The 14,211-nt window shown below is 33.6% G+C and overlaps 2 protein-coding genes across 2 annotated transcripts in view; both read right to left on the reverse strand.

Moving 5' to 3' along the window:
• Window positions 1-387: 387 nt before the first annotated feature.
• On the reverse strand, window positions 388-10,466 carry LOAG_00325 (hypothetical protein; the record flags this gene model as incomplete). The annotated part of the gene is made up of 19 exons (XM_003135865.1): window positions 388-516; window positions 732-857; window positions 1,808-1,903; window positions 2,224-2,420; window positions 3,191-3,340; window positions 3,567-3,669; window positions 4,113-4,202; window positions 4,321-4,407; window positions 4,737-4,865; window positions 5,119-5,181; window positions 5,450-5,524; window positions 6,874-7,031; window positions 7,367-7,529; window positions 7,923-8,078; window positions 8,356-8,505; window positions 8,935-9,043; window positions 9,236-9,333; window positions 9,619-9,721; window positions 10,285-10,466. 19 exons carry the CDS (start codon window positions 10,464-10,466, stop codon window positions 388-390), a joined length of 2,364 nt encoding a protein of 787 aa, XP_003135913.1.
• Window positions 10,467-13,127: 2,661 nt separating this feature from the next.
• LOAG_17289 (IPLA-3 protein) overlaps window positions 13,128-14,211 on the reverse strand; it is a 4,634-nt gene continuing 3,550 nt past the window's right edge. Inside the window, exons 8-10 of the mRNA XM_020449949.1 lie at window positions 13,994-14,120; window positions 13,581-13,709; window positions 13,128-13,471 (exon numbers count right to left, since the gene is read on the reverse strand). Of these exons, the coding sequence (XP_020306445.1) occupies window positions 13,261-13,471; window positions 13,581-13,709; window positions 13,994-14,120 (467 nt within the window). The 3' untranslated portion in view covers window positions 13,128-13,260. The remainder of the gene's footprint in view (window positions 13,472-13,580; window positions 13,710-13,993; window positions 14,121-14,211) is intronic.

Below are 14,211 nucleotides of genomic sequence, written 5' to 3' on the forward strand. Positions count from 1 at the left end.
CTCTCCCGTGACGAATCTAGAAGAGCTTCACAAACTTACTTCAAATGAAAACGAAATCAGTACCGAAACACTCGGTTTTTTGTTTCCTCCATGATCCCACCAATGCAAGACAACCATAAATTCGACATATCCTAATACATAAGAGAAACTCCTACGCTACTTTATTAGTCCAGCTTATCCCATCTAAGCAGCGTTGGAGTAATTTCTAGTCCCCTCAGTACTGACAGTAATTTCGTGACCAACTTCCCACAAACCTTCTTTCTCAACTTGAAATGGATGAAAAATGAAATAAAACCAATAGAGGAAAGATAAGCAAATGGACAGCTCGGCAAAGCACTTTATCTCAAAATCAATTCATAATTTGTACATGAGGCTCACCAATCATTTCTATGCCAGGTATTGATATTCATCGTTCTGATCAGTCCTCTGAATGTACAATTTTTCAATGAGCGACTCGATATTTTTCTTGATGAAGTTAACATCTGGCGTGAAACGAGATTTCGTTTGTTCAATTACCTATTAAAAAAATAAATTTAATGAACACGAAATGGTTTAAACAACTTACATTAGGCAATGAATTTTAACACTCGTCTCCTAATGAAATAAACGAATTGGCACTGCCACTGGCACCTTGCGTACATAGTTCTGCTATGCCAAGCATCCGGGCGCTATTTTTATTTTACACTATTAGGAATACCATGAAATGAAGTGACATAACTATATAAACTTACCTCATTAACTAAGGCTGCGTGTTTCAACACCTTTCGTGTTTTCATTATGCGAACAATAGTACATTCCATATAATATTTTCGATCCTGTTGAGCGGTGATATTTACATGTTCTGCCTCTTTTTCCGCCTTAAAATACATTAATAATAAACACTTTACACTGTTTATGCAAACAGACTGAAGAAAAAAACGATCCCTAGGTGATGGCTTTTTCATGGATTGCCATATCTATCGCAGAGACAGCAATGTCTCCTATTTCTTGGTGAAGGTAAGTCCGACAGCTTTAAGACAGTTCGAATTCCGAAATTTCTCGTTTTGATATCAAACCTGCAAGGACACACATGGCCTAATGAAAACCAAATAATTTGGACCTAGCCCTTCAAGTTGGCACAGAGAGAGTTTTCAGAAAAAGTAAGTTAAAGGCAGTCAAGATTTATTTCTTAATATTCTTTTAATTCAACGAAAGATATGACCATCTCATAAAGACCCTTTTCCGGAAATACAAATTTTCTTCAATTTCTTGCAAATAGGTTTCTTAAATAGTTTGCTTCACTGACATTTCACTATACTCTCAAGTTACACGGGAAGACATCGAGACTTTTGATACTTTCATGCTTCAAACTTGGAAAAAAAAATCAAAATATAATGTCAACAATTTAAACACAGTCCCAATCGCTTCTTTTAATGTCTTCTCCTTCATGTCTTTTCAACTCAGAGTTCATCTCAGTGTGACAAGGACATCGAATAATCTCATTATTCATTTATTATTTATCTCATTATTTATTTTGTCATTTTGTTTCCCAGTCCACTCTTCCCTCTAATATCATAAACAAAAATACTCCATGCCTCTTAATGCACTCCATATCGAGAACTGGAGACTGTGAATTGCATTTTTTTCTCTTTTTTTTAAATAAAATTGAGAAGAAACAAGATCCCAGCCATAATTACATTTAAAATATTAAAGACAGCCTAACTTACGAGTGAAATCAACAGAATGTGCAGAGAACTCACGCCACGAAATTATTTCTAAAAAAGTATATTGCATCCAACATGTATTTAGTTTAAAAAGCTTTACTTACATGTCGCTGTAATTGAGGCACCAAAACTTTGAACCGAAGACGCTTCGATGTCAGTGTCAAGTTGAGTGCCACATCACTAACCTCATTCATCGCCGCCTACAAAATATATTGAAAAATGAAGAACTTATTTTCTTGAACAAAACATCTTTTTTGAAAAGTCGCATTAGTAATCTAATTCTGTTTCATTTCAGGACTCAACAATAAACTTAAAAACATCCTTTAGGCGGACACATATACCGCAAGTACTTTATGTACCGGTCAGGATTACAGTAATTCGCAACAATGAGTTTCAATCCTAAGCCTCAGCTCAGATATTAAAGTCGTGAATTTTATCCTTAAATTTAGAAAGCCTGAATAAACTTGGAAAGTTTCTAAAAAATTAGTCAAAATTCTCACGAGCAAAAAAAAAGAAAGACCTTCGTCATAATCAGAATACCGGAATCAACCAACGCGCGAGCATTGCGGCTAAGCAGTTCATCCGACAAACCAGTCGCTTTTTCGATATAGCTTAAAGTTACTGAATCCCTTGTCTCAAAACACAGCAAAATTGCTAGTTGATGGGCCGACATCGTCACCTGATACACTTTGTCCAAATAAAGCAACTTCACCTCAACTGAAAATCAAAAGTTCTTATCATCAGTTCTATTATAATGCCGTATGAAATATCACCAAATATCTAAATTTCACTATCCGACACATATATAACAAAAATTAAGAAAATGAAAGAAAAAAACAATGGATGAATTGCAGTCAAAATTTATAAGATATCGGCGCGGTTTTTTAATTAACTTCCTCTGAGTGGACTACCAACTCAGAAATTTTAGAATCGTCTGGTGCTCAATAAAATATAAGTATAGAGTTGACTTTTTAGACGTATGTTTCTTTGAAGCTGTTTGAAGATGTATCGAGGTAGGGATGGGATGCCACTGAAACAAAAAGCAAGCTATGGCAGATAATATAGTATCAAATAATCCCCAATAAATTTGGGAATCACCGCATTCGCATTTCTACTACGTATCATATATTGTCAAGCATATAACTTTCGGTGCAGCTGAATGTCTTCTTTCTTGAAAATAACAAAGCTATAAACAAACAGGACAGATTCGAAAAAAAAAAACAAAAATCCAATACCAATAAAACAAAAATTAAATAATCATATTGAAGCATAAAAAAAATAAAAACAAAAATATTTACAGAATAAACCTTTTGATCAAGAGTCAAAAATTCGAAATCCCAAATAACAAAGCTGCAGAAAATTAATTTCAGTGCGATATTCTTTAAAAACTCATAAAGTTCGAATTTCTCCTCAGAAATTTCATGTTCTCTTATTCAAAAATTGAAGTGATCTAAGCTGGAAAAAACTACGGTGTTTCAAGAGCTAACCACTTGCAAGATTGAAGAGCCATGTCAATTTTCGACCATTGTGTGATGCCTGATAATACTTTTCGAAATGTTCAATGGATGGTAAAAGAACTGGAGGGACAATAAAACCCGTAACTTGAACAGCAGTTGTACTGTCTTTCCCATCTGTTCCTTAAAAAAAGACAATCATGCTATCAAGCGAACCCACTTTCATTAAATAAACTATAGAAGACTCTAGAAAAAAATGTGTACTTTTCATATAAGAGTTTGAAGAAGGCTCGTGGTATTCAAAATAAACTTTAGGATTATGTATGCTTTTACTAAAATAAAACAAATTTTTCATATCTTGACACTTAAAACTCATAAAATGACATGTAATTATTGAAATTTAACTAACCGGAAGTTGGAATTGAACTGGGCGCCGATAATGGCCATGCTCCGGCTTGTAAAATCAGTACTGTCATTTGGACATTCAAAGTAACATTGCTCACAGCACAGTGCTTAAAAACTAAATTACAGGCACCAACAATTTTTTAACAATGAGATAAAAGTTAACCAACATTTTTGCGTCTTAAAACTGAAAAATATTTCGGAAATAGAAACAAATTCTTTGTAAATTACATAAATTAACAATTCGTTTATGTACGTTTTGATTATATCATTATATCTGAAGCCTAAGTTTTAAAATAAAGCGATAACGGCATAAAAATCCGAAACGATTAGCTCTAATGTTTTGGAATACTATTCATTCCAGCTATACATATGAAAGATAATTATAACATGAGAAACTGCGAGTTTCAGAATTTCCGTAAACGGCATTTGATCGAATCTTGCTTTACTAGGAATATATTTTTACATAACACAATCAGTTATCTGTCCAATCTTTTTCAACCCGCATTTCAAAACGGTGGATTGACATTATAGTAAAATAAAACCAACTTACACTAATAAATTTGTCCGTAAGCTCATGACTCAACCCAACATCTGTAAACATTCGCGACAGTTTACTCGTGAATTCAAACCCACATGCTTGCTAGAAATATTCATGGTTACAGCAACTGCAAGTGTTATCAACCTTTTCAAGATTTGATAAATTCAATAAATTTGTAATTTCCTCCAAAAAAGAATGTATATATATAACGAAAACTTACCTTTAGTTTGCTAATCATCGATTCTTCAGCATCCTTCGAAAGAGAAGCATTAGTAATTAGACGATTAGCCAACATTTTCGAATAGAACTAAAATTGAATAGATAAAAACTGCAGGCGAAAAAGTGTGAAGCACTATTTATGAATATCATGATGCGATAGTGTTTTAACACAGATGCCGAATTTAGATTTAAGTTTCACTTTTTCAGTATAGCTAGCAACTGAATGATGAATTTAGATATATAAAATAAAAAACGTTATGCACAAAAACATGGATTTTACTATAATTAGGAATACAATGGAAGGGAGGGAAACGATATATATGATGAAGCCAGAATATGCTCGAAAATAGGACCTCTAAAGGTATAAAACATTTCTGTATTCGTTTACACTTATAAAAATACCAAGAGAATACCGACCTTCTGGAAAATGTCTTTGTCCTCAATATATCGAAAAATAATAATTGCCTGTGATAATTTTGTATCCAGCTCACCGTCACTTAAGCCTTTGCCAGATTTGCGCAAAAGCGTGTCAGTAAAACGCGCAAGCTTAAAAAGAAATAATTGAATCTAACATAATACTTCGAATAAAAAACATTTCCATATATTTGCTGCTTGAAAATCAATTGGCAAGCAGATCAGATACCTTTTTGATCAAGTCAACAGTGACTAAACATTTCTCTTAGAATCTCCTAGAAAAATCTTAAGTTTGAAATTCATAGAAGAAAAAAATACAACAATTTAGCACATGATCAAATTGTTAACATGAGCATAGATGTTAAAAAACGTCCTTTATCTTTACCCTTTCCGATGCTTTCGGCGCCTGACGTGGGTCATCGCGGTAGTTTACGACAGTTTGTAGTGCCTGAAATCGTATACCAATGGTACCAGAGAGAAGAAAACAGCGAGGAACTTCTCAAAGAAATCGGATTTAAGGAAGTTACTCTAATATAATGTAAGGAAAATATGGTCGAGAAAAGAACAAAGTTGTTACCCACTTCCTTTTACTAAGATTTCAAACATCAACGTTTTCTTGTTTTCTTATTTTCAGCATTTGATACAGAAATCATAGATACAAGGTTTTAACTTCTATTTAAATTAATAGTCAGATTATAATATTTTCCAAGAAGTACTTTATCCAGAGCTCCAACGAAGTCGCCATCGTCATAATAAACTTTCGTAACCATTGAGGAGAACCTGCTGTAAACCTATAAACAGTCGCAAATAACAACAAAATTAACTCTTCGGTCAAGGTGAAGACCTGAGCACTGCTGTTCCAAAATTCCGATCTAAAAAGTAATAAAAAAAACAAAAAAAACAAAAAAGAAAGAAAAAATGAAAAACAATGACACTGACATTATGTTTAACGATACCTATTAACCATTGATAAGAAATAAAAGAGCTAACAATGTGTAATTAACAGTTTGGCTGTGAATGGATTGCCAGAAAGTTGTTCCCGAAAAAAACTGGTAAGACTGCATAAACAATATTAATACAAAATAGAAGAGCTATTGAATATTAGTACGAAATAAAGGAGCTAGTAATGTGTAATTAACAGTTTAGTTGTGAACGGGTTGAGAGCAAGTTGTTTCCGAAAATGATTAGTAAGGCTGCATAAAGATGTAAGCTGTTTAAATTTAGCAGTGAGAGATACAGATAAGAGAGAAGTACAAGATGTAAAGATGACTTCTAAAGAATAAGACAAAGAATTATTTGCACATACTTGTGAGTCATGATAATTTCTCTAAATTTCTACAGCTTCCTTACCTTTGATCAGTTACATGCCCGGCATTATGCTGCGACTTTCTCGAGACATAATATCATATCACTTTAAATATTTTCTTAAGATCCATATCAATCTTCCAATAAATACTTCTCAAAACGACAGTGTACGAAAATAAAAGCAAAAAGCTACTGGATTTCTACTGCATCATCTGTACAATTGAAAGATATTATAAATGTGCCATTCATAAAATATTGCGCGGAATACTGCCAAAAATTTAATGTGAATCAAAAAACAAGTGGATGGGAGCAAGAGAGATACTAACCTACGATGGTGAGCGATACGAAGACATGGTTAATTAAGCGAAGACAGCGTACGTAGAACCGTTAATGCAAAAAGTACGACATTATGGTAAATGAAACAATAAAGTAAGGTTAGATATTTAAATTAGCGAAATAGGCATGTTGCTGCAACCCCATTGGTACTTGAAGCCTTTTTTATCAAGTACGCTGCAAGTCTTCGTCTTTACTCGAAATTTTCTGTTCCATGAATTTATGGATGCGCTGATTAGCATGCTATTCACATATCACATTCAATTTAAAAACTTATTCTCGTGTATCACCTCAATCAGTGTATTAAGTCAAGCTGAAGTCTAATATCGAAATTTTATCAGAAAAAAAAGAATATAATACATATATTTAATAGAATCACACTAAAGTATCAAGTCTAAATCCATAATGAAAGCATTCATCTCATCAAAATCCGCTATCATTAATATAGAAGAATATAAACCCCTGATGTAGTCTAAACGATAAAAACCGCTAAATTACATACCTGTAATACATTTTCTACAAATTGTTGGGGAATATTATCACCATGCATATCTTTCACTGCTTCAAGACCAGTTTTCTTGACAAAATTTTGAAATTCACGAATCACAACCAACAACCCACCATTTATAGGTTTTAGAATGCGATACATATTGTGAAGATCTGCAAAAAAAAAAAAAATCTAGCCAATATATAATGAATCCTATTTTCCAACTAAAAATGACGGCAAACTTCCGAAAAAATGAATTTAATAATGGCGAATCCGCTAGAACCGGGAAAGCACTATGGCGGAAAAAATTCCAATCAGCCAAGTATTTCGCGAAGATATCTTTGAGGTATCTACAAAGCAGTTTCGCGAAGGTATCTACAAAACAGTATGACAGAAGTCTAAACGAAATCCAATAATTTGGTGACGGCAAAAAAAGTATCAAGAAGGTTCCAATCACGGGATGTCTGCAATAAGCGAGCCTTATTATAGGAGATAAACAGAAATATACCATTCATGCATTCGCCTTCGATATATTCATGGCAAACAGCATATAAACGTTCTTTATGAGCATCCACCATTACATCTTGACATAGTTTGGTAACCTTTTCGTGGCTACTTTTGTGCAGGAAACGAATTGCGCGTTCATTTTCTTCTTCTATTCGTGTAATCACCTTGAAATTATGCACTTGCCGATAATTAGTTATCTAGATTACTTTACATAAACTCGACATCACTGCATCGAAGGAGACAAATTTCAGGTTCAGTCATCAATTTTAAAATCTGTTCTGATCATTTCATTGTAATCACAGATTAAAACTGGTAGGTTTGTTCAATTCGTATCAGCAGTCACTTTATAACAATCTTTCTGGCTATCTAGAAGCCTCAAGAACATATATTTACAATCCCAAATCCGAATCACTACTTTTCCCGAACAGCCATAAGACGAGAATTTGTACATTGGTTTTGATTTCTGGAAAACGTTAGGATTACAAAATATAAACAGAAAGTCATAGGAATGAGAGAATATAAAAAATAGCTTACAGATTCCATATACTGAGAACAACTAAGTTCACTGAGCAGTTTAATAGAAAGCACAGTGTAATATTCAGTTGTTGTTTCCAAGAACTTTTTTCGAACATTTCCCGATAAGTTTCGTAATTCTGAGGCAAATTTGATGGTGATTTATCTAATACTTCGCGCATGCCGTCCACATCATCCACCTGAAAAACGCAAACAACATGTCAGAAGATTCATTAAATAAACTTATGTTCACTTTTCGTCGATCAACATCGATGAGAAGTAATCTTTTCCTCAAGTGAATCTGTTACAATTTTGACGGAAGAAAACACTCTATTCAGTGCAATAAAAATGAATGAAACATCGGCAAGGACGCTTCATATCTGTTAAAAAATTCTGGATCAATGACTACCAAGAACTAATGAACTCATGGTTTTATTCAAGGAATCAAATATAAAAACGAGAGCAATTATTGCATACTTGAACGAAGGACATGATGGCACCTCGGACAGTGTCCACCGGAACGTTGTTTCTTCCTTCACGATCTGCAGCAATAGCACTTAATACATGGCCAATCAGTCGCTTTTCCATAGGATCTATTAATTTTTTGCGCCAAATTTCCATTGCAAGCTATAAAACAATCTCTCACGAAATAAATACTTCGACATAATATACGTTTTTTTACAGAAAGCAATTTTCCTTTACAAAATTAAAGAAATATGAACGAATTGAAAAAGAAGTAAAACCCATAAACAATGGCTCAATCCGAACAATAAACTCTTGGTTCCTCCAATCCTCTAGTTTATAGTTAACGTTTGATCGACAAACAAACTGGAAGAAACTGGAAGATCTACAATCCAGGTTGAACTGACTATATTCTCGTATGCAAATGAATGTGAGGATGTCATATCATTTTACTTCAATCGCCATTTTAATCCGATGAAAATCAGAGTATTGGTAAAGATAAAAGCTTGGAAGTAATTCCCATCATAAGACATCAAGTTTGTGTTAGAACCACAAAATTACTTTGATCATAATCCAAAAAAAGGGAAAATTTACCAGACCAATCTCCTTGACATCTTTCTGTGTAAGATATTGACTGTAAGCTCCGTATCCACCTTCAATTTCAGTACAACGTTTAATTTTGATATACTGCTTGTTAAGGTACCTTTAAAAAACATACCAATAAATGTAATCTTTCACAGCTTGTACATTTGTACTGGGCAATTTGAATACATCCATATTTTTATATTCGGAGAGAATGCACAATAGACATATAACAAGAAGCAAGATGTCGTCAACAGAAATAATAAACCTTCGACGCTCTTAATTTATCTAGTCCAGTTAAGCAATCACTTACCCAAAGAGATTATGAACACATAATGCTCCCTTGTAATATACGTTCCAAAGTTGGCAGTAAGTATTGAGAAGTTCACAGTCATTTGCTGAGCTTATCTCCTATAAAAACTCATCAGTAGAAAGCAAAAAAAAGAAGTGTAGAAAAAAAAGCAGATGAACCGGACATGCAGTGTAGAAACGCTTTCGTGTAAAGTGGAAAACCAACTACAAGAGACCCTTAAGAGAATTATGGTCTTTTAAATTAAGAGTTAAGGTCCTCCAAAGTTTAAAAACTTGATCTTAATCATGTATTATGTAAAACTGTTCTTGTTCGGTTTCAGAATGTCTTCAAAATTCATTGCTGCTTGGAATTTACTTGGATAAAACAAACACTTCCACTAATACCTGATATAATTCGGTAACATGTGCTTCTAAACATTCTTTTGTTTTTCCATAGAGGCGTTCACTTAATGGCTCGGGAATTGCAACACATAAGGAATAGATATCACTGAAATGATTGACGAGGTACTGTAAGTTCCAATGCAATTGATTTCAATCATTTAAGTGATATAATACCTCGCCATACCCAAATAAAAGCTAATTTGTATGGAGGAATCGACTTAAATTATTAAACTAATATAGAAGGAAATATATCTGATTAGGATTAAACTACTTATTAGAAATATTATTTCATTTTTTTCTCTCCCCTTTTCGTCTGATCTTTATTCTGTTTGCTTTTCTTTCTTATAATCTAATCATAATGCCGGTTATCATTTATGCAAGGAAATGCTCGAAGTGTTAACTTCAGTTCATGTTTCAATATGGTAGGATGTATGTTGGACTGGGATGGAAGATTATTTCCTGTAAAATGATTTGTACAGCTTTGCGCCTTAGAATCATTTCCTACAAGAACAACCGACCAAAGATAATGATCTATTCTACAAAGTATATCTTCATGGTAAGATAATTCACTGAGAAAACTTGATCTCTCCAGGAGTGAGAATTTGCACAATGTAATTTACAGGAATAAATTCGTCTCGAAAAAGATGTTTGAAAAAATTCAATATTAACTAAAAATTATAGTCCCAAACACGCCGTTCCAGTGGTTCCAATTTCATGATCCTTTTGATCGAATTTTCAATATTTTTCCAAGTAGCATCAAAATCAACTCGCTTAGGACGTAAAGAATAAAATGAGCACTGATACTGTGACATCTGCACACCGCCGTCGCTTTCAGGCGTAACAATATCCATAACTGAAATTACCAACATTTAAATTTACTACAAGTATGCAAGCCGTTGACTGCGTAATTAATGCAAAATGTTTTCGCTTGGAAAATGATGACTATATGTGAGAAAATAGTGAAACAGTGACTAGATCTTTCATTGATATGAATGCCTGACCTGCACATAAAACATAATTACTCCATTCCTGTTATTTACATAAATCCTGAACTAAAAAAACAACATAACTATAAAGTATTGGATAATATATGGTCAACTCAAGCCCTTGGTGTATCACGATATTCTTGGCACTCGGAAAGCAATATTCCATACCAACAACCACTACAAATGTTGCAAAAGAGATAAACTGGTGAAGGAGGATGATTAAGGAATAAGTTGCTAGTTGTAATCTCGCATTTCAGTGTATCGTCGAAGACGGTGATTATATCTGCCAAAATGAAGGGAATCCCTACGTTTGTCAATACAGTACACTTTTGCACGATCATTTGAAGCAGTAAAAATCAACAGTGATCTTTGATCAATCTCAGGGTATCCAAAAACTAATGGGAAAAGACTGGAGAAGGTTAGAAAGACAATGATTAATCAGGAGAAAGGATAATTTACATAAAACTTTGACATTGTCTCTGGTGACTGAGAATCTATCATCGACTTATCTTCGGTCTCTACCACCTAAGCTGTTCCTTGTCCAATTTTCACATTGCATCGTTCAATACTATGCTTTGCAACAAACCCAAACTCAAGACCTAACATCATCCTTCCCACGTAAATAATCGCTTCAATAAGTATCATACAACGTCTATGCAACCAAATTGGACGGAACGGGACTGAAACTTTGAACGAAATTGGTAGAGACGTATGCCGAATTTGTCATTTCATATTCAGTGTTGAAAATATCCTTAAAGCAGTCTACGCGGTAGACATTTTATCTAAGAAGGCAAACATATTTGGTAACATTCTCTTTCATGTGCATATTTTCATTCAAGCAGGACTAACACAGGAGAAGCAATACTCATCACACATCCATTAATCATAGGAATGTAGTCCAACAAAATTCATGTACATTCATTGTGTAAACGAATCATTTGCGAATATTTATACTTCTATAGAGATTCTCTGCAGTATTTTAAAAGTCCTTTAAACAAATCACATATAATAAGTGGCCAAACAGAATCTACTTTTCGCGGTGAATTCCTTTGAACTTGATGTCGCTTCCTTTTTTACGTGTATTCACATCTTTCGGTTAAGAAAAAAAAGAAATAAACGCTACAATCGGATAATCTGCGACAAAGATATTAACAGTATAATTTTTAATTGGAAACCAGAAATCAAAATAATGTAAATATGAAGGATTATGAGGAATTTGATTTGTGTAGGGACAACCCATAACATCAAGCGGACGGGAATCAAACACGAGAATTGCTATTAAATCAGAAAAAAAACACCTATTAGATACAATCCAAATAAAGTTGCCGTATTTAGGCTAAAAGAGTTAAATTAGGTATGCCATAAAATATTCTCTTCTGCAAAATTTGGATTTTAAAGTAACTTTAGACCAGGAAAATATGTAACTTCCCAAACCAAGACATTATGAGTAGCTTCCAAAACCGTAGTAGAAAGTCAAACAACAAGATATCTCAATGAGGTTCCAATGAAATCCTTTTAAAGTATAGAGCTAAGAAATGGACGCATATTTGAATGAATATAAAAATAAGTACAAACCGAAGCTGACTAACTCTGAAAAAAATGAATGTGGAAAAATGTTAGAGTCGAAACTTACTTTAGATAAAAGCTAGATCGACAAAAACTGCAAGAAAAGCATCATGATGAAAATCTGATTCTTGAGAAAAAAAATATTGCTGGTTATAGTTTTTACATCAGGCAAATAGATTCATCAAGTTGCTTTAAATGAGTAACGTCATCAGAATTTGCTGCGAAGTAATAATGACGGTAATGATGTCAAAATTGCCAGCCTTATGCATAGAATGACATCTATACTGCTCCTCCGGATGAACCAAACAGAATATTTCACATACGGAAAGAAGCTGAAGAAATGGAATTATACTTTCGGCTCTTTGTTATCCAATTTGTTGTTTTTACCATCTCTTATCACGCACTGGACAACGGTGATTTTAAGTGGTTTTTCAGTAACTGTTTTCAAGCATACAATCTTTTTGCAGAGGATAACCCCTCATACACTTAAGGCTAAAAGAATATTCATCTCGATATATACCAGCACTATCACTTCAAATTATTAACATTCAAAATTGTGGCAATCTGCAACAAGAAAGCTTTTCTTGTGCATAAACTTCCTAAATACGCACAATGGATCAGTTTACCATATATTGTTCAATTTAGTAAAATTGCAAAACGGCATCGTATTCCGTGGCATGTTCGGTAATTTGACCTAAAGCTTTGCCGCCTTCTGACGTATTTCGTTTCTTTATATGCAAACTAGTACTGAAAGAAGCCAATTTTTTCTCCACTGGAAAAATCGTTAAAGAGTTATCCTGCAAATACCACCGAAATCATGACTGTTTCCATGAATAATGGAAAATGACGTTTTGAAAACCATTCCTTCCTAAGCGACGACAAAAATGAATCAACAGTCTTAGTAATAAGAGTAAATACAATGTACTGAACAACTGAACACTCAGCAGTTTTCTTAATCATATTACTAGGACTCGTAATTTCGTAATCTGTTTCGTAATTTGTTTATTGGTCGTCCTGCAAGTGCTTTCAATATCCCATCCAGAAAACTAAATATTTGATCATATGAATATTGTTCAACCACTACTTTGATCTTTCACTGATGAGCAGTTATTTGGCTTCTACACGTAACAATCCACGAACCTTTAAATAGCGCTATTTCTGATAATAACCTATCTATACTTCTCAGCGCTTCGCTCTCTTTGATGGCTTCAGATGACAAATTAACCTTAAGTTGTTCTCGAATAATAGGCTGTTGACCAATTCCACTGAACTCGATTTCAGTGATTGCTAACTGCTGGCTAAGTCTGAGAAAGTTTTTTGGTGGAACCAAATTTAAATAAACAAAATTTAAATAGTAAGATTATACAGGGAGCTTGAAAGTTGTGTGGTTAGAGAAAAAAAAAGTAGCCTTACCTTGCAGAAACTTTCGCTTCCTGTGAATGAATCTCATTCATAATGAAATCCAGGATATGTTTTACTCCCATACTATGCCAGTCGTCTGCAATACGTTTGGTGATTCGTGAACTGAGCCAAGTACTTAAGCTGAAAATCTTGTTCATATCTTTTCTTTCCTATACAAATTAATGGTTATGATCCTGCTATCTTGATTTGGACCGCATCGTTATCTAATTCTAAGGAAGTTTGTATGCTTTTCTGAAAGACAAAGAAAAGATGCAATTCCTTCCCAAAATCCATGAGAAGTCGAATCCATTATAAGGGAAACAGAATGTGGAAATAATTTGTAAACTGATAAGGCTTTGAAATATCGATGCTATATAAATACCAATTAACATATCAAAATATAGATATAGAAAGTATTCACGAACCAGTGACAAAATCTGAACCATTGGTAGACTGCAGTTAGGGGCAATGTCATATAGTGCGCTAATTGAACAATTCGAAATGAACGAATGTGATCCAGAAACCAATTTTTTTTTATTGTTTCATCAAATGCTGAAATTCCTCATAACTTTTACGGAAACGAAAACCATTTTTTTAAAAAGTAATTTGATGTTTAGATTTCCCGAATCTTTTGATCTATCTA

Source organism: Loa loa (genome assembly GCF_000183805.2).
Source record: "Loa loa unplaced genomic scaffold supercont3.58, whole genome shotgun sequence".
In the NCBI taxonomy this organism is placed as follows: Eukaryota; Metazoa; Nematoda; class Chromadorea; order Rhabditida; family Onchocercidae; genus Loa; species Loa loa.